This window comes from Echiichthys vipera, assembly GCF_963691815.1.
Source record: "Echiichthys vipera genome assembly, chromosome: 4".
In the NCBI taxonomy this organism is placed as follows: Eukaryota; Metazoa; Chordata; class Actinopteri; order Perciformes; family Trachinidae; genus Echiichthys; species Echiichthys vipera.
In genome coordinates this window covers 6149918-6170369 of record NC_139829.1, presented here as the reverse complement: position 1 = coordinate 6170369, position 20452 = coordinate 6149918, and the positions used below count along the sequence as shown (strand labels likewise).

General features: G+C 39.2%; 1 protein-coding gene across 1 annotated transcript; it reads left to right on the top strand.

Moving 5' to 3' along the window:
- Positions 1-212: 212 nt before the first annotated feature.
- On the top strand, positions 213-18733 carry cnot6l (CCR4-NOT transcription complex, subunit 6-like). Its single transcript, XM_083912866.1, has 12 exons — positions 213-320; positions 4735-4856; positions 5576-5762; positions 7136-7221; positions 7400-7489; positions 7614-7682; positions 9762-9919; positions 10757-10911; positions 11939-12090; positions 12875-13102; positions 13328-13530; positions 14765-18733. Exons 2-12 carry the CDS (start codon positions 4745-4747, stop codon positions 14984-14986), a joined length of 1662 nt encoding a protein of 553 aa, XP_083768992.1. The 5' UTR covers positions 213-320; positions 4735-4744; the 3' UTR covers positions 14987-18733.
- Positions 18734-20452: the final 1719 nt, after the last annotated feature.

Below are 20452 nucleotides of genomic sequence, written 5' to 3'. Positions count from 1 at the left end.
TATGCATTTATTTCAGGCCTTATTCATTCATGTATGTATTTATTTATACATTTATTTATAATTTTATTCATGCATTTTTTTCAGGCCTTATTCATTCATGTATGTATTTATTTATGCATTTATTTATGCATTTATTTATTTATTTATTGAGACTCTGGGGGGCGCACATGCCTGTGAGCGGACGAGCACGAGCGGAAGTCGCGTTTGTTGTTCTTCCTTCTGTTTCCGAGACGTTCAGGGACTAAACGGGTTCAACAACCGTGTCTGCATGTCTCCACCAATTCACTATACAAATTGTCTTCTACTGCTCCCGAATGAAGGTAATGCCACTTCTGACTTTGTTCTTATGCTGTGGACATTTAGTCCAGGTTGTCCTGGGTTGAATTACACAGGTTAATCCGTTTTTACACCAACTGTCGGTCTTAACCCCCGCAGTCCCAGTCGTGAGCCCGGGTGGTGTGCGCCCTGCTGCCGCTAAGCCCAACAAATCCAGCGCGGGGCTTTTGAGCTCGCCGGGTGGTTAACGTGTTCTCACTCTTGTTCAGAAGTTTTAGATTTTTATATAGCTTTAACACTTCCGAAATGTCTAAAAATAGACATAACCAGAGGGCACGTTTACACCTCGTTGCCAGGTGTGACAGCTGGTGGGCCGAACTTCACTTGAACGGGCCCCCCAACCCTGTGACGTCAACGTGCGGTACTTGTTTTTTAAATTCTTTTTTTTAAAATAAATTTTAATTTGGTATTTATTACAAATATGAGGTGAAAAACGAGTGTACATCACTCTGAAAAAGTTAATAACGTGTCAATGTCAGGGTCCGTTATAGAATTAAAATAAATGAATTGACAATAAAAAGGGAGCACAATCCTACAGTTTGGCTATTTTTTAATGAAAATATCTTCATGTAAAATACGCTAACATCTACTTTATTTTAATTAATTTTTACAAAGCATTTTATTTCAACTTGGTATTTATTACAAAGAGAAAACGGTAATACATCCCTTATTTATTAAATATATACATATACAATATATACATACGTATATGTTTATACGGTATGAATAAATAACATAACAAATAATTGATATAAATAAATAGGGAGCACAATCTTATAGTCTTTATGGCTTTTTTTTCTTTGGCAAATTTACATTTATGAATGTAAAACTTTTCAAAGAGTATGAGACTGATAAGAAAATATTATTTTCATTATAGTATTGTATCTGACAAAACCAAATATTATATGTATAAATAATTGTATGGATATGGTATTTTTCTAAGCCAATGATCAAGTTAATTATGTACCTTTGGTGCCTTTTGTTACTTTTGATGTTACAGCTAGAGGCGATACTAGAGTCTGTTGGGGCCCTGGGCAAAAAAATTCACAGTGGCCCCTCGAAACAGCTTTCACCACCATTATGTCATTAAAATATCTCACACCAACAAAAAAATGTTTCAAAGGTGCACAATTTTTGTTATTTTTAAAGTTAGTTATGAATATAATGAATATAACGTCACTGTATCGCCAGTCGGACGCCGTTCGCTGGTACATTTTTGTCCCTATATGGACAGGGCTGATCTTTTCGTGGTGCTCTTTCATGGTGATCACCAACAAAGTCCAAATAGAATTTATTTACACACTTTGAAGAATCTACAAGTTAAATTTCATATATGTGCATGAACATTTAAATGTCTAATTAATATAAGAATGTGACCTTGATGAGTGAAAAGTAGTAAGTCTGAGCAGCTCAGGTGGTGGTTACATTAAAATGGAAATTAAGAAGACGTTATGTTATTTTTTGGAGCTGTTAAAGCCATTTTATTGTGAAGGACTGAAGTATGGTCTCAGATGTGTTGACGGCATTGATGTTAATGTGGACGACCAGCAGCTCCCAGTGTTTACAGAGAGGAGATCGGGGTGTCCGACTAGGGCTGAGAGCTCACCGGTATTGGCGTCCTTTGACGACTCTCTTGTCAACACAAAGCTAAATTTGGCCCTTAACATGATATTTGGTCACAAAGGTAACAAGTTAGACTTCAGTTTAACACCATTAAATTAAAACATTACAGTATCATTTATATTTGTAGGTTGAACAGAAAGTTTGATAGAACTTTAGCCAAAAACTGTCCGACTGGTGACACAGATCCATTAGTTATTTTCACAATATGATTAAAAAAGATTTAAAAAAAACTTGTAGGTACTTAAACATATTAATATGAAGAAAGATAAAAAGCAGAAAAAAAGCGTCAGGTGGGGCCCCCTTAGGGAGGTCAGGCTTGTACAAATTGCAAACTTTGAGCATTGTCACTGCTGTAGTTTAAAGTTTGTCATCCCTCAGGGGGCCCCCTACCGGCCCGGGGCCCCAAGCAGTTGCCTGCATCGCCTGCTGACCAGCGGCGCCTCTGATTACAAGCTATGTCTGGATACTCAGCTGTTGGTGCAGTTGCCATCACCAGATATTTTCCATTTGCAAAAAAATCCCACCCTTTTTCAAGTAACAAAGCAACAGATTCAGGGTTTATCGTATTATCTGTCGCAGCCCGTAAAAAAGTGTTGTTATCAACCCAGACATGTGATCAAAGTCTCTGTGTGGTTGTGATATGAACAGCTGCCAGCAGGCCGGCCGTATATATGTGCCCTCCAGCCGCTCACTTGTGACCCAGCAGTGTGTAAACAAGTTATGCAAGTCTCCTACAAACTTGTTCACCCTCAGCCAAACTCATGGTGGCGGCCGCATAATATCATGCACCCTTCATGTTTTCCATTTTTGCAAGCTGCTTCTGCTCACATGCACGGTGTTAAAGAAGTCTGTGTGTAAAAATATAACAAGTCATGCAATGTTATATGTGCATGCCCTGAGCCATGCAGGCAGCGGAGTGACAGCAGAGGAGTTTAAATAACTGGGTGGTTGCTGAGAAGACCTCCTGCAGATTGTGGCGCTGCTGCTCTGATATTCAGGATGTAACAAATTCCTCTTTCTTTGACTGAGTAACTTGGGTTTTTTTTTACATGCATATACGGCTTTAAAGCAATTCCCACAGTGTCTGAGAACAAGCTTGTGAAGTTCATATGATAGGCAATTATTTTCAAGCACACCTTGTCACTTAAACTATAATGTCACTTTTAAGCCTTTTAATTAATTGTATTAATCAAACTCTGAGGTGCTATCTTGTCTCATATCATGTCATAGATATTATACATGTATATCTCGTCTTGATAGTTGATGGGTTTTTTTAACCAGATCTGATTTTCAATTATAATCGGGGGGTTTTTAAACTACTAAAGATGAAAAATGATTTCAAATATTTTTATTTAAATGACAGAACAAACAGGAATTTCCCTACAAGGAATAAAGTGCCAAACTTTCACAGTTTCACCAGACTTCATTTGTAAAATATATCAACAAAAAGAAATGAATAAAGTGCAAAATTAGCTTTCCCTTTTTGTAAAATAAAAAAATTGCCGCACTGCCTCAAGGGAGGAAAAAATGTCTAGCATCCCTTAATGAAACAAGTTTGCAAACAAAACTGAACATATTTGTATGAAAAAATAATGGAGCGGAAAGGGAGCAGAGAGAGAGAGAGAACCCAAGTTAAAGTAAAAATCGATTGAATTTGTCAACATTGTCCAAACAAATAAGTCCAATTTCGATTTTTAAATTGGTTAATCGCCCAGCCCTACTTCGTAGCATCTTCTTTATGTTTACCTGCTTTGGAAAAACACACATCCTGGTTACTTTTTGAGATATGTGTTATTAACAGTAATGTATGTTTATATTATAAAGTTGTAAACTTGCTGGGAGGAAGAATAAAAACGTGTATTCATACATCCTTTTCTTTTTTGCGCGCAGGGCTGTAGATAAGAGAATCTAAATGTATTTATTATTAAAGAACATTTAACATTATTAAAGTATAAAATCAACCAATTCTAGAAATGCACACTAAGAAAATAAAGAATAACTAAAATAAATGGCTATATGACACCATTTCTCGATCGCCCCAAGCATTGTTTTCTGAAATATATGTGTATATATATATATAACAAATATATAACCTGACATACAAGCTAAAGTTCTCTGGATTTTGTGTTTCCATGCATGAACTCTTTACTCATGTAAAGCACAAACTGTAATACTAAAGATTTGTAAAGTACAGGGACGACCAGTTAAATATATTTTTTTATTACTAAAAAGTATTGCCAAAATGCACTATATCTGTTATATCGCTCATTTAGAGGCCACTTATTTATTTTTTTATTAAATAGTTTTAATTGATTCTGAATTCAATTGAATTATTTCACGTCTTTCAGCATTAAGCTTTAAACCTTTTTAAAAATCTTTTTCCTTCATTTAAAGATGACCTGTGGAGTGTTTTGTATTAATTGTTTAAAGATATTTTTATTATTATTTGTCCTGCAATTGAATGGTACTGAACATATAGTACTAATGTTTATTAAGCTATTTATTTTATTTCTATTCTTTATTTTCTCATTCTGGTCCTAAGCAGGACAAATAATAATCATAAAATATATATTAATAAAAAGCACTCCACGGGGAATGTTTAGATAAAGGAAAAATGATTTAAAAACGAAAATAAAAACAATACCATTATAAAGTTTAATGGCGAAAGACGTGGCAATGAATTCAGCTCTTCAGTGCAGGAAGAAAGCTAATGAGTGTTTCTCGCCTTCTTAATGTAAACACTAATAAATGTGTGTCTTCCTTTTGTGTTTTCAGATTAACAGGTATGCCAAAGGAAAAATATGATCCTCCAGATCCCCGCAGATGTTACACCATCATGCCAGCGGAGGAGGCGGCCAACGGGAAGAAGTCTTACTGGGCCGAGCTCGAGATTTCTGGTGAGTCTTTAATTATCTCCCCCTAAAAATAAATAGATTGAGATTGACTACTTTATTGTCATATACACTTCAGTGCGCACAGCCAGGGTCTGTAACACACGGATGTCATCAGTTCTCAGATGAATATGCGCTATTAATTCAACTTCACAATAACGCTATAACAATACAATAGATTTGGTCAGCTGGCATGAACCTGAGTCACTGCACCATCTACATTTATGTCACACGGGACTCTGTTAGCTCCAAAATCCTTTTACGCACATCACAAGGAAATAATCTCTGACTATTTAAACGTTATTGAACAGTTCTTCACATCCATTACACAAAGATCACATAATCAAAATAACACTCTCCATCCCCACCACCTTGCAAAAATACTATAGTGTGACGTTAAACTGCATGAGTAGATACCGGACAAAAGTGCGCTGCGGCACCATGCACTTACTCTGAGCTACAGGCAGGGCGCCATGGTTACAGGTTGATCTGGGGTCATGGAGATAAAGTCTCTCATGAAGGGACGTTGAACTGAATAATCAGTTTTTCTGTCTCTGAAAACATGGCTCTTGTTTGTGGCTGGAGCTGTGTCAAACATGATGCTACATCTTGGACTGTGACACACTTAGGCCCTCTGTCTTTTGTGAGATCAGCAGCTTGAGTTCCAAGATCTGGAAGTGATGTTCTCTTTTTTTTCTGCCGTACCCATGTTTGTCTCGACGCAGGACGGGTGAGAAGCCTGAGCAGCTCGTTATGGACGCTCACCCACCTGACGGCGCTGCACATCAACGACAACAACCTGAGCCGCATCCCGCCGGATATTGCCAAGCTGCCCAACCTGGTCTACCTGAACCTGTCGTCCAATAAGCTCCGCAGCCTGCCCGCCGAACTGGGCAACATGGTCTCTCTCAGGTGGGTCGGCCCTGCTCAAAATAGGCTTTTTATATATGTTTAGAAAAGTTCAATTAATGGGATGTTTTATTCTAGAGCTTTCTGGAAGATCACAGTTCGTCATTTTACATTGCAGTGGGGAATTATATTGTTTAATATTAACATTTCTTAAAGTTAAATTGGGAAAGCAGCTTTCGTTATATGAAACAGATGTCTTTTTTTTTTTTTCTAATAGTCTGATTGAAAAACCTGACAAATCAGGTATTGATTTTAATAATTATTAAAAAAATCATCATCAAGATATACTATAAACTAAAAAAAATGGCACTCAAACACACTTGAATCACTTTACGTTGCATTCCCTGTTAGGAAACAAACTATTTTAATGCATCTTGTCTTTTCTTTTTTGTGAAAAACAAATAATCATAAATTGTCGAGTCCCCCTGATTAAAAATGTAATTTCAAAACAGTAATATCATTGGAAATTAATAAAAAAAATTGCATTCGAACTGACTTGCAGCAGTCACAGAGAGCCTTTATAAATAATAAAACTTGCATTTGTTGTTGTTGTTGTTGCTGTTGTTGATAAATACACAGCGATGTTAATCGTACATGCAACAAAACACTGTCACTACACAGAAAACAAAGCACCACCAACGTAGTTGGTGAACCGAGAGTTTATTGAAAGAGTGTTTTAAAGACTTACCTACTGGCCCCTGTACCAGCTCCTCTCATAGTAAAGTCCATTCCATTGGATTAGCAAAGTCAATCCCAAAGGAAGGAGCCCATTGGTGCTTTGTTTTCTGTGTAGGGACTCTTCTCATGCTGCTGCAGAGGTTTGCTGTTATTTTCAGCAGTATTAGTGGTTAAAAAAGACGTTTTAATGCCTTCACTGTACTGCCCCGAACTAATCACTGTTAGCCACGTCCGGCTGTTAGTGACTCTACCGTATTTCTCCGTTAATAGTTGTTACACGGAAGAAAAGAAACGTCTTGATGGTTTATTTGATGTATACAAGTGCCAAAAAAGTACATGAAAAATACATTTTTCTTTGGATTCATTCAATGGAGTACGAGCCAGACAATCCCCAAAGCACAGAAGAAGAAAAGTGATGATTAAAACACAACGATCAAACATTCACAAGATTATAAAAAAAAATGTGTGTGGGATTTATCCTCTCATCTCAAAACTGACAAACTGAAGAAAGAAATGAAAGATGATGAGCAAAGACACATTTTGACTGGAAGACAACAAAAGGACGACATGGTAGAAGTTTTGACACCAGTAAACATACATCACTGACAAGGAATTACCACGTTGTTTGAGAAAGTTTTTTTAAAAGACAGAACATCCTCATACAATATACTCATAATAATTCTCCCATTTTCTTGTAGGGAATTGCTTTTAAACAACAATCTTTTACGAGTTCTGCCTTATGAACTTGGGAGACTTTTCCAGTTACAAACCTTGGGGCTAAAAGGTGAGGCTTTTCTTTTTATTTTGGACTCAATTAAATATTCTAAAGTGAACCCAGTCATAATTTATTTATTATACTAACGTCACGTCAGAAGGTCAAGGTGTGGTGAATTAAAAGTGTGTTCCCTGCTTTTGCATTTTTATTACACAGGGTTATTATCTATCATGTGGTTGTTTTGCAGGAAACCCTTTGTCCCAAGACATCCTCAATCTCTACCAGGAGTCCGATGGAACCAGGAAGCTTTTGAACTACATGCTCGACAATCTCGCAGGTAATCGGCTCGGGCGGGACTGGTGCATGTTTAAATGTAAACCTGAGCAATGCAGGTATATCATAGCAGGCGTGCCACTGTGTTTGGCACTCTGATTTCCCCCTCTGCCCTGTCCTGTTTGCAGTGCACCCAGAGCAGCTCCCCCAGAGACCTTGGATCACTCTGAAAGAGCGAGACCAAATGAGTCCCTCAGGTAGGTTCGTCAGAGTCAAACTTCCTGTTGGAGCAGAGCTAAATCATTGTATGTTGTATGTGTGTAGGTGAAACATATTCCTCTTTACTTAAAGCTGCATCTGCATCATCTTTTGTCAACTTAAATTGAGGTTTTGCATCCCAACTTAATGAGACACTGCCTCAGTGGATGTATTCTGAGCCAACGGGCCCCTGGGCACAGACATGTAAGAGGCCCCCCACTTTGTCTACGTAGGAACAAGACACCCAAATTCAAAGAGTCGACTTTAAGTCATTTTGGGTCTCTTTGTGTTCATTTCACACCTATTTTGAATCACTTTGCGTGACTTTGCTGTCATTTTTTGTCCCTGTGTGGTCATTTTGTTTCTATTTTCAGTCACTTAGCATCTCTTTGTGATGATTTTTTTATTCAGCAACATTTTAGGAGTCAGAGCCCCTGACCTTATGGGTCTCTGGGCCTGTGCCCACTAGGCCCATTCAGTAGTCATCCATGAATGCCTCCTTTTTGTTCAAAGTGTGAAGCGAGGGCAGGTACTCATAAAACTGACTCTCGCCAGATGACTTTCATCTGCCTTGCTTCCGCCTTGACTCCGCCTAGCTCCACTCATCCATCTGGAATCGCTCCGGGTGGGGTTTAATAGATGTGACGTAGCAGAGAAGCGACTGTTGTGATTTAGACAACAATGGCGGCTCGCATCGAAGAAGCAGGCGTCAACATCAAGGCTGCTATTTCATCCATGTTGTCCAATCTAGAGAATATTTCTTCTTTAAAAGAACACCAGAGAACGGCTCTGAAGGCATCAGCGTCAAGGGTTAGTTTCTGTGTGAGTGGTTGAAGTACCACGTCAATAAACATGACAGACAAGTGGTTAATCCAATCATATGCAAGGATTTTTGATAAGACCCAGCCTCCTGAAATCACTTTCCTATGGAGAGATCCCAGATTGATGAGGGAAGCAAGGAGGAACGAAATTCATCTGGCGAGAGTCAGGTTACTGAATGACTGCCCTCACTTCACACTTTGAACAAATAGGAAGGCATTCATGGATGACTACTGAATGGACCTACTGGGCACAGGCCCAGAGACCCATAAGGTCAGGGGCCGAAATTTATCTGGCAAGAGTCAGGTTAGTCATTCATGTGTTCACCAATAAGAAAATTTTAACTTTATTACGAGAAATCAATCACTTTCAAATCAAGCACTTTATTAAGGACATTCAGCAATAGCATTTTGCAATAATAACCAGAGCTTGTATGCACGATTGCCACTTTATATCATATGTTATTTTTTATTACCGTCAGCTCTGTCATTGTCAAGTTTTGTTGTTGTACTTCATGTACTTCATGAATAAATGATGATGATGATGACAATTCATAAATGTTCATTAATATGTTCTGTCCTATTTTTAAAAATAAACAAAAAGTTAAATGAGAACATTAACTGTAAATTACACTCTTTATAGGGGTCCATATAAAGTGGAAAAAGTTTGGACAAGGCTTAATCTTAACCGTTTTTTTTGAATTTTGAATATACTCCTTGATTTTCAACATAATCTGGTGTCCCATCTACACGATCACTAATGTTAACCAAAAATTTCTAATATGTGAAATGAAAAGAATGGTCGTCGTGCCAGATGCAGACAGGACGGGCGCTACATCGACTGATATGAGCGCTGAAATGAACAGGGAGGGCGACCATCTGCTCTCAGAATGTGCACGTCTTCTGACTTTTCACATTTATATAATAACTATTTCACTCGAATATCTTCTAAAGTCACCTGCAGCATTTGCATGATAAAAAATGTCCAGGTGTCAGAAACAAAGGGCAGCAAACACTAGGGGAATAAAACGAAAAGACTTGGACTTCTCTTTATTGATCCCTTGGGGATGATATCCGGAAGTTAATCAAATTTCCAGCAGCTTCCTAAAACACAAGGGAGGTATAAAAAATACAGTATGAGATAACCAATAAACTCTTAGCTATGTAAAAGAGCTAAAAACCGGAGAGCTACTGGATAGGCAGCCATCCCCTACCACGCCAGCACGATTAGATGGATCTAATTTTTGTGTTTTTCTGCAGCCGTGTTCACTGTCATGTGCTATAACGTGCTGTGCGACAAGTACGCCACGCGACAGCTGTACGGCTACTGTCCGTCCTGGGCCCTCAACTGGGAGTACCGGAAGAAAGGCATCATGGAGGAAATCACCAGCTGTGACGCTGACCTCATCAGCCTGCAGGTAAACGAGAGGGTCTTGCAACTTTAAACAGACGTTAACCTCCATGTTCCCCTTGTAATTATGTGTTGCTGTTTTTTTTAAGCTGACTTAAAACTGACTTCCAAGGAACAGGAGAAATGTGGGAATATTTTTGAATTTCCAGAGGTGGAGCAGTTCAGAAAATCAGGACCGGGAGATACAGTGCCTATAGAAATTATGATACCCTTTTGAAATAGTCACAAGCCCACAACATAATGCTGCCACCACCATGCTTCACTGTAGGGATGCTGTGGTTAGGTGGTGTGCTGTGTTTGGTTTCTGCCAAACAAAGAGCTCAGAGTTCAGCCCAAAAAGTTCAGTTTGGTCTCATCTGATCATAGAACCTTTAACACATTGCATTAGAATCTTCAGTATGTTTTTTTTACAAGACTTAGTGTGACATTTTTTCAGGAGAGGCTTCTTTTTCTTTGGGTATCATACTTTCTATAGAAACTGTATATTTTACACTTAAAATAAAAATGGAAAGTACTTTACAGCTATTTCTGACGGGCTGGGACTAAAGAAATCTTTGAAATGTAAAGTTATCGATTTTTGCATCAAAATGAATGTTTTTATGACGCAGCGGACAAGTGGAAATGAAAACATTCAATTAGGAAAAAACTATCTCCGTAGATGTTAGTCTCTCTCACATTTGAGTTTTTTTATAGAAAGGCATCTTCAGGACAGAACAACCTCTTCTTGGATCAGGGAGACCAGCCCATAATATTTGTCTTTCATATGTTCAGCTGATGCTCACGCCTTTACACATACATGTCATTGACTCTTTCAGGTGACATTTCTTGCCCTGTGTGTCTGCAGGAAGTGGAGACAGAGCAGTACTACACCATGTTTCTGGAAACGCTAAAGGAGCGCGGCTACGACGGCTACTTCTGCCCAAAGTCTCGTGCCAAACTGGTTTCTGAACAGGAGAGGAAACACGTGGATGGCTGCGCTGTGTTCTTCAAGACAGAGAAGTGAGAGAAAGATCGATTAAACACACTTGTGTATTTGAAGGTTTCAGTATTGTTTGTATATCCGAGAATGTTTTCTGTTTGAAAAGAGCGATATTCAGCGAGGTGGAGCTCGACAGAAGGTCATTTTACTCTGACCACATCGACTGCGTCTGTTTTGTAAAGCTGGATTTTATCCATTCAGATGTGTGACAGTAGAAGTCTCTTATTTTTGAATGGTCTTTGATGCTTTTTGCTTGTAGACAACCCACTTACAAATACCGTAGATATTGTTTTGAAGGGTTTTGTTTCGTACATGGACAACCAACGCTGAAAAAAGGTTCACCCAGACCAGACTCTCTACTGAGAGGGCACAAAGAGACAAAAATCCCTCTGAGCTACAGTTAAATAAGAAATAATCAGCCATTGGTAAAAAAAAAAAAAAAAAAACCTGGAAGCTTAGCATCAACATATGTGCAGATTAAAATGGGAACAGGTTGCTGTTTTTGACGCAGATATTCTGCAAAAACACCGAAAGCGAATGCGGTGTAAAGATTCAAGAGGGTTTGTTGTCATTACAGCCTTATACTGTACATATTACACAGTGCAATGAAATTATGTTCCTCTAGAACCAGTGGGTAAATGTGCAAAACAGCAACACAGGACAGTAACGACCGTTAATCAATCCACAAGCTGTCAACTTTATACATTACCGTCGCACAGCTGTCAGGAGAGAGAAGGACATGTGCGGAGGGGAAGAGACGTTTGACTTTTGCACACAATGTTTCTGTAAATGAATAACTTGTGCTACTTGACGCTGCTCTGTCACTTTTTCGACCCTCCTGTGGGTTGACTCGTCATCACCACTGTGTGTCGTGAAGGCTTTCCCATCCACACAGACGTCTTCTGTCTTTGTTCAAATAGTTGCTATTGAAGGAAAGAAGAAGAAACGCCAAACTGTTCAACAGTAGTGCACTGAAGCAGGGACATTTTCACATGTTTTCAAAAGTCCTAGGTGAATATTTCTGCTGCTCTGTGGATGTTTCTACAGGTTTACTTTGATCCAGAAACACACGGTGGAATTCAACCAGGTGGCCATGGCCAACTCTGAGGGCTCTGAGGTCATGCTGAACAGAGTGATGACCAAAGACAACATCGGGGTGGCCGTGCTGCTCGAGGTCAACAAGGACATGTTCTCTGATGGTAAGAACCATGGGCAGAACATTATGTTACTATCACTCATGCTGTAATCCAAGGAGACACTTGAATCTTTAGATCATTCTTTTCAGTGTCAGAAAGAGTGAAAAGGGCGCAAGGTGACGTCTTCATCACCCAAAGATATTCAACTTACATAAATATAACAGAAAATACTCATATTTGAAAAGCTGATAAACTGACTACGCATTTGTAACTTTAACAGATCATATAAAAAGCTTTTTTATTAATTTATAATAAGGATCTATGGTTGCACTGTAGACAAATAAGACACATAAAGTGTACCTGCAGTAATGATTTGTTTCCACACAGTGTCACTAGTGATTATTAGATTCATGAAAGAGTGTTACATGTTAATAAGTGTAAAGATTATTTCTGTTCTGTTCTGGTTTTTGAACATGTTATATAATCCGTATTTATCAGCTCATTCATTAACTTTGCAGTGAGTAACACACATGTATGATGATGTTTGTGATCATACAGTTTTTGGTTTAATTTTTATTTTTTACACTCTTCTTCTTTTCTTCCGTAAATTCTTGTCTTTTTATATTTCGCTGTCTCAGCACTTTGAGTTTCTAAAGCTGCATGCTTTCTGTCACCAAAATAAGACCACGCTTAGGTTTTTTTGTGGGGGGGGTTTTAAAAAGCAAGCTTTTTATCTTTATGTTTGAGGTTTTGATATTTTTGTAATCCCTTTTAAATGTTTTTTTTTTAATCTCAAATCAGTGTTTTTTCTTTCTTAAAAACATAGTTTTGTCTTCTCTGTTTTCAGGCATAAAGCCGCCACAGGAGAGGCAGCTGATTCTCGTGGCCAACGCCCACATGCACTGGGACCCCGAGTACTCGGACGTCAAGTTGATCCAAACCATGATGTTCCTGTCGGAGCTGAAGAGCATCGCTGAGAGGGCCTCGGGCTCTGTGGCGACCGGTTCGCCAACCTCCAACCCGTCCTCCATCCCCATCGTCCTGTGTGCTGACCTCAACTCGCTGCCCGACTCCGGTAGGGCTGTCTCACTTCTCAAGATCCCTGTTTCAGTCTTTTAGCTTAATTTATGTCGGTATTAGGGCGTCATTGTTGGATACATTTTTATGAGGTATACACTAATATACTGTTTAGTCTTTTCAATAATAGCAGTTTTCCTTTCAGCCAATAGATGACACAGTCCTGCTCTTCGTAATCGGATGTTCACCTTTCACAAAAGAGTTTCCCTTTTGTATGATCCAGGTGTGGTGGAATACCTGAGCAACGGAGGAGTGGCCGAGAACCACAAGGACTTCAAGGAGCTCCGCTACAGCGAATGTCTGACCAACTTCAACTGCAACGGCAAGAACGGCAACTCGGACGGAAGCATCACACACAGCTTCCAGCTGAAGAGCGCCTACGACAGCAATCTGATGCCTTACACCAACTACACATATGACTTTAAGGTAAGAAACCTCCCTCCATGTGTTTTGTCTGGTTCAGTTCCTCAAATGTGCTGATTATTTTTTCCAAAAATATTAGAAAATGTATTAAACAGCAAAAAGGTCAGCAATAACAAAAACAATGTGTTTTGTAGTAATTGGGATAAAACCATAGATAATATATAAAATGGATGTAGCCTCTACGTTGATTTCAGTTATTTAAATTTCGATCCAATCATCCTCACCTATGGGAGCTGCCACCTTGTCAGACTTTGACTCTGCCTCATTTCCTCTTCGAAAAAAAGGCATTGGTGTCATGTTGGGGGGAGGGAGATGCGTCCATCTGGCTGACGCATACCAAATTAGCAACATTAGCATGACGGCCCGGGAGCTAGGCTCATAATAGAAATAACGGCTGTTGTTGATCTACTAGATAAACGGGAGTGGGCGGTAGTGGGAATCAATGTTGAGATTTTTTCCAGGAACATGAGTAATATTTTGTATTTTGTAATGGGAAAGGGTGGGAGCGGGACCCTGTGTCAGTCTCTAGTGGAGAACACGGGAGTCAAGTGCAGGCAGCCAGCATTTATGATCTCTGATTTAAACTGATATTCAACACAGTACCATGCTCATAGACTGTAAAACACCGACCCTCACGACCCAAACGCAATTTACAATACATCATTCAATTACAATTAAAAGTAAAGGAGCCATTTTTGCAACCGAGAACAGTTAATGCATCGACATATTAAGAAGTTTGTCTTTTGATTTAAAGCCACTTAAAGGAACGAATGCACTAAGTTTTAAGTCATTCTATAGCAAATTCCATATTGAGGATGCAAAGTAAACTTTTTCCCTGTTCTGTGCGGACACGGGGGACAGAAAGCATAAAAGCCTGAGAACGCAAAGAGTGTTGCCCAGCACTTTTTTGGGTAATGAGAAAACATAAATTAGAGGGAAGCACACCAAGAATTGCCTTATAGCTAAGGTATATAAGGTATCAATGACAGAGCCTACGTGTGGCCATAGCCATATCCTACCCCAGAGTAGAACACTCAGTGGTAAGTGTGAGCTTTACAGTTGGTAATGAACCTTAAAGAAGCAAGTTAGGCTGAGTTGACCATATGAAGACACTGTGCAGAGGAATTCATATATAATAGATCACCATAGTCCAACACAGATAATAATTCAAATAAAAAGACAGCTTATTTATTTCCGCCCAGCTTTAAACTGATATAACAGGTGTTTTTGTCTGCAGGGCGTTATCGACTACATCTTCTTCTCCAAGACCCACATGAGTGTCCTGGGCCTGCTGGGACCGCTGGACAGCCAGTGGCTCGTCGAAAACAACATCACCGGCTGCCCACACCCCCACGTCCCCTCGGACCACTTCTCCCTGCTGGCCCAGCTGGAGCTGCACCCTCCTCTGCCCCACCCGCTCAACCCCCTCAACGGGCTGCACCTGCCGGTCCACAGGTAGTGCAGCCTGAGAGAGCTCCGGCAACCCTCCTTTCCTCACCCTTGAAAACACTGTCCTCCCCCATCGGCTCCAGCTTTATACAGGACCCTGTACAGTTGACCGATTATGGTAAAATTCAGACACCATCCCACCCCGAGACACACCTACCCTAAAGGAGTGAAGTATTTGCCCATTTGTTGCTCCTTTTTGTGTTTTTGCACACTGTAAATGTTTCTTTTATTACCGTTTTTTTCTCCCCTTGAAAAGGCTTCATACCAAATGTTGGGCTTGGGATGAAGTTGCTATGGTAACCCCCAATGTCGATTGTTTTTTGTTTGTTTTTCGGCCTTAAATCATAATCGTTTGTAAATTCTGCTCCTGCAATAACCTTAACTTTCAACTTTTAAAAGCTAAACCACACAAATGTCAGCACATTAGCTGAATATCATTTTTGTTTTTATTTCACACTGCTGTGAAATTTTAGAGTCAAAACACAACGTAATATGGGTGCACCACAACTTTTATATAGTGTTACAGAGGTGATACCTGCTGTCACTCCTAAATTAACTGACAGGTATTTTATTGAAAGGAGAAACACTACAAACAACTGAAAGTTAGGAATATTTCCGAGGATGTGAAGGGTTTTGTTTACGTCAATCGTTTCTGTAAACAACAGGTCCAACATGTTCAATTCTGATAGGCCGAGAAAAACACCAAAAATACTTGATTAAATGTGGAGAAAATACCTGCAATTTTTAAGGTTAAAAAAAGTACCTATTTTGCGTTTTTAAAAGTAATGTCACAACACTAAACTGGTGTTTCACATGTGAGCTGGAACATGAAATCATCTCATGGCACAGCTGCGTGTGAATCACATAACAGCACTGGTAATATTGATTGTTTTAGGGGGTTTTCCTAAACACGTTTTCACATCATTTGAGATTACTTGCCTGAACAGGATGTCAGCCGGCAAAGCTCAAGCTTTAAAGCTGCCTCAAGCTGCTGCGTTCACCTCTTTGGACTTTTTTCTTCCATAATACGGGTCTTGAACCTCTCTTTGATTATTGCTAAATATTTCACCTGCAGAGGTATCGTGTTCATCTCGTTCGATTTTATGCTCACAGAAGTTTAAAAGAAGCAACCTGTGAGTTCTTGCAGCTCCATGAGGTCCTAAAAGAATCAGGTCCGGTTCTAATATCAAATATTAAGAAGCATTGCAGCCAAATTACCCCCGAATGTTTTACTTGCTTTGAAACCGAGATGAAATATATTTTGTAACGCAATCCTGTGCTTTATACTTTTAGCTTTCATCACGCTTTCCTGCTTTCAAACACCTTCGGTCTTAAAAGAGTCTCGCCCCGTTTTCCCCCTCACCTAACCGCCCAAAGAATCTCCCCACAACTAGTGACTTATGCTCTGTCAATAACAGGATAGTATTTATTTATTAATGCCAGAGAAAAAGAAAAGAAAAACGTGCGGAGAAGCATCTGCCAATGATTTTGTGACCAGGAGCCGAATGTATTCACCAAAGGCTCGCTGTAAAATGAGTTGCTGGAGCCTCTTTTATGCCTGATTCCTGTGGACTGTGTGTGTTTGTGTCAGATGATTAGAACTAAGAGCCCTTTATGTAAGTTATAACTCAGGGCTATGCTATGCATCCAGCAGTACCTCTCAAACTCAAGACTCTCTGCAGAGTTGCGTCGTGAGAGCAAAACCAAACAGGAAGCTATCGGTTTGAAAATCCTTTCAAAGCACAGGTTAATGTATGTACCTACATACATACATACAGTATGTTGTTGTTGTTGTTGTTGTAAAGTCCCACGTCTTCTGGCATTTTTGATAACAAAACTGCTGCTGCACTTTTGCTCCATTCACAATGTAAGAATAACTTGGGAAATTAAAATTAGTCTCATTTTTCAGTTGTCAGAAGGTGCAAAAAAGTGTTCATTTAAATTTAGTTTAGACACTTTTTTTTTAAAAACCTTGTTATTTGCTTTAGTTGTAAGGCTTTTAAGAGAAACTCGATTATCAATGTGGGATCGATGGGATTAATGAAAGCAGAGGTGGAACTGGCTATCAATACAACAATGATTTCAATGTTAGAATTTTTTTTTAACGTCATTTAAACCGGTGTCATCCAACCTGATGTCATGAGATAATTAAAAAAGAAACTCAGCATTTTCTACCTTTTTATTTAGGGCAGCAATACGACTGCTTTCCCTTAAAGTAAAAATAATTCAAATCAGGAACAATCTGGTTAAAGAATTAGTTAAAAAGATTATGAATCTGATGAGCGTTCAATGCCAGCTTTCAGCACTTAAAGGGTAATTCTGACGCAAAATCATCCCATGGTCTTTTTTCAGCACTTACATACATCAAATAAGATATTGAGACAGTTATTTTTGGTCTAACAACTATTAACAGAGAAATCCTGCAGAGTCGCTAACAGATGGACGTGGCTATCAGGGATTAGCTCGGGGCAGTACGGTGAGGGCATTCAAACATCTTTTTTAACCACTAATACTGCTGAAAATAACAGCAAACCTCTGCAGCAGCATGAGAAGAGTCTCTACACAGAAAACAAAACACCAATGGGCTCCTTCCTTTGGGATTGACTTTGGTAATCCACTTGAATGGACTTAACTATGAGAGGAGCTGGTACAGTGGTCAGTAGGTAAGTCTTTAAAACACTCTTTTAATAAACTCTGGGTTCTCTAACTGCGTTGTTGCTGCTTTGTTTTCTGTGTAGGGACTCTTCTCATGCTGCTGCAGAGGTAGATAGAGGCAGATGTCTTCACCGTACTGCCCAGAGCTATCAGTGTTAGCCATGTCCGGCTGTTAGCGACTCTACAGGATTTCTCCGTTAATAGTTGTTACACAAAAGAAAACTGTCTCAATGGCTTATTTGTATGTATGTAAGTGCTGAAAAAGACCCTGGGATTTTTTTTTTTGACGGAATTACACTTACACTAACATATCTCAACAGATCGATGCTTTTTGATTTTATTACAAAAAGAAAACATTGATACCCAGCCCGACCTCTGCAGGGAATCTCCACGTCTGCTGCCTGCACCTGCACTCAGTGTTGAACATATCTGGCACATTTCACACTGTGGTGTCTGAGATTGAATATAGTTAAATTGAGTCAAAGCATTTGAAAAAGAAAAGCCATAATTTTAGGGGTAACGCGTGTCAGCACAACACGGCGCCCTCTAAACCTCAGCTTTAAGCCGCAGTTTTAAACCGGCTTCGCTTCACTTGCACATGATTTTTGACGCTTTAATGGACGCTCCTCCAGTTTCAGGTGGAGTTGATGAAGTCTATCTTTGTGAGCATTTTTAAAGGCCTATACTTCACTCCTTTAAAAACTCAACTCATAGGGTTTTCTGATTTTGTACAACAGCTGTACATAAATGAAATTGCCTTGGATGACGGGGCGTCTTTCACACGTCTTTCACATCTGTGAGGGGAATGTACCATTCTCCAAAAATAAGGGGCGTATTTTTTCTCACAAATCTAAGATGTACCTGGGGTTGTATTTTATTTTTCTTTACACTAAGGTCTCACATGTGAATCCCATCTCCATCTGTCTCTGATACTCCTGAAGAGACAAAACTGGTCTCTGTCCAACTTTTTTGTTTTTGAACTACGGGCATTCTCTGTCTAACAACAACAACAAAAAATGCAGTCTTTCAATTGGTACTTTGTACAATTCAGTATTACCAAGTTTTTGAGAAAAAAAAGATAAATGTTCGAGGTTTAAAAGCAGTTTTGTCTTCATGGCTTTTATTTCTCCAAGCTTTTCACGCTCTGAGATGATGCTTCATCATCTTTATACCTCCTCTTCCTCATCTCTCTTCACACACACACACACGCACACACATCATCCAAAATCCATTTCTTTTAGGGTTTTTTCCATAGTCATATCCAACCATCATTACCTACAGTACAAGCATTTGCCCTGTTGATTTTGTCTCTGTGGACCTCACATACTTTTTCTACAAACAACGTGCCTAGTTTGTACAGTTTCCAACAGCAGCACTGCCCATGAGACCAAGACGCTCAGAGATTAACCCAGCACCATCATCCATCATCCCCCCATCATCCACCCATCATCCATCCATCATCTTTATCCCTCCAATCCTTCTTGAACCAACTCAAGAGGAATCCTTGATCAGATTGCTTCCAGATATCTGAAGTGCACTCACTCACACAGTTTGAGTTTTCCCCGGTGAGTTTATTTTTTTGGCAGTTTTTTCACTGCAATGACGTATTTAACAGGATTATCACGACCGTCATCGCATGCGTTTTTTGAATGTACAAAAAAAATCCTGTTGTTCAATATCTGGTCGTGGTTTGTTCTTTTTGTTTGTTTTTCTTCCCCTCTTGAGCTGATTTTGACCTCCGTGTGGACACTACATGAGGTTTTGTTGAGTCTCTGGTGGCCAATAAGACACATTAGGATTATCTGACAAAGCATTTAGCGTTTGGTGCGAAGGGCTTGTTGTCTTTAATTTGCTTTTTACATTTGACTTAGCTTTACCTCGGCCAGGTCGAGGCATCCAGACAAAGGAAACATAAACTTAAAGTATGCTACGTAAATGTGTATTAACCTGTGGGAAAGGAATCAAGTCAAACACCAGATAAAAATATAGATAAGTAAGCACACCTTTAAGGAATACTTTACCCACAAAATGACACAACTCGTGCAGAATGCTCAGTACTTCCCAAACACGTGCACTTTCCCTAAAACGTTGCTATTTACGTCACTCCCGTTACTCGACTGAGAAGTTTGTGCAGGCACTCTACTCATCTGGTGTGAGACTGTTTTGTGAGAGTCTAACGGATGTTTTGGTAGTTATTAAACGCGGTCCCCTATTACTACAAGGATTTTCAGTGTTTTTTGGATTTGCCGTTCAATGTGCAGTAAAAACTTGAACTGTGAAATGCTGGGAAATTCCAGTAAATGGCCATATTAAATCCCAGTATGTATGTAGTTAATAACAATAATACAAACTGTAAAAAACACGGTAAAATGGCTGGCAGCACAGTTTCCAGATGGATATGTGAAATTACAATATATAACATGTTAAATTACAGAATATTAACTGTTATTTCACTGATTACTTTAAAACATGCTCTTCTTTTTTTTTACAGTGTATTACATGTAATTGTGTGATACGGTTATTTACTGTAATTTGCCTGTGGTTTTACCCATTTTCTTACAGATTTGTTTTTTTACAGTGTGGAGGCATGTGACAAAAACAAACTTTTCTTCAAGAATTCACTCAAAACACTGAGAGTAACTGATATTCCAATGGTCCTTTTGTGGGTGAAGTATTCCTTTAAAAATCGCCGGTGTATCATGGGAATTTTCAGTGAATCTTTGTTCATTTACATCACTGACCACACGTTAATGTGCTGCTTAATTTGCTGAAATGAGGCCACTATAAAATGAAAGATTTCGACTATAAAAAGGGGAAAGGC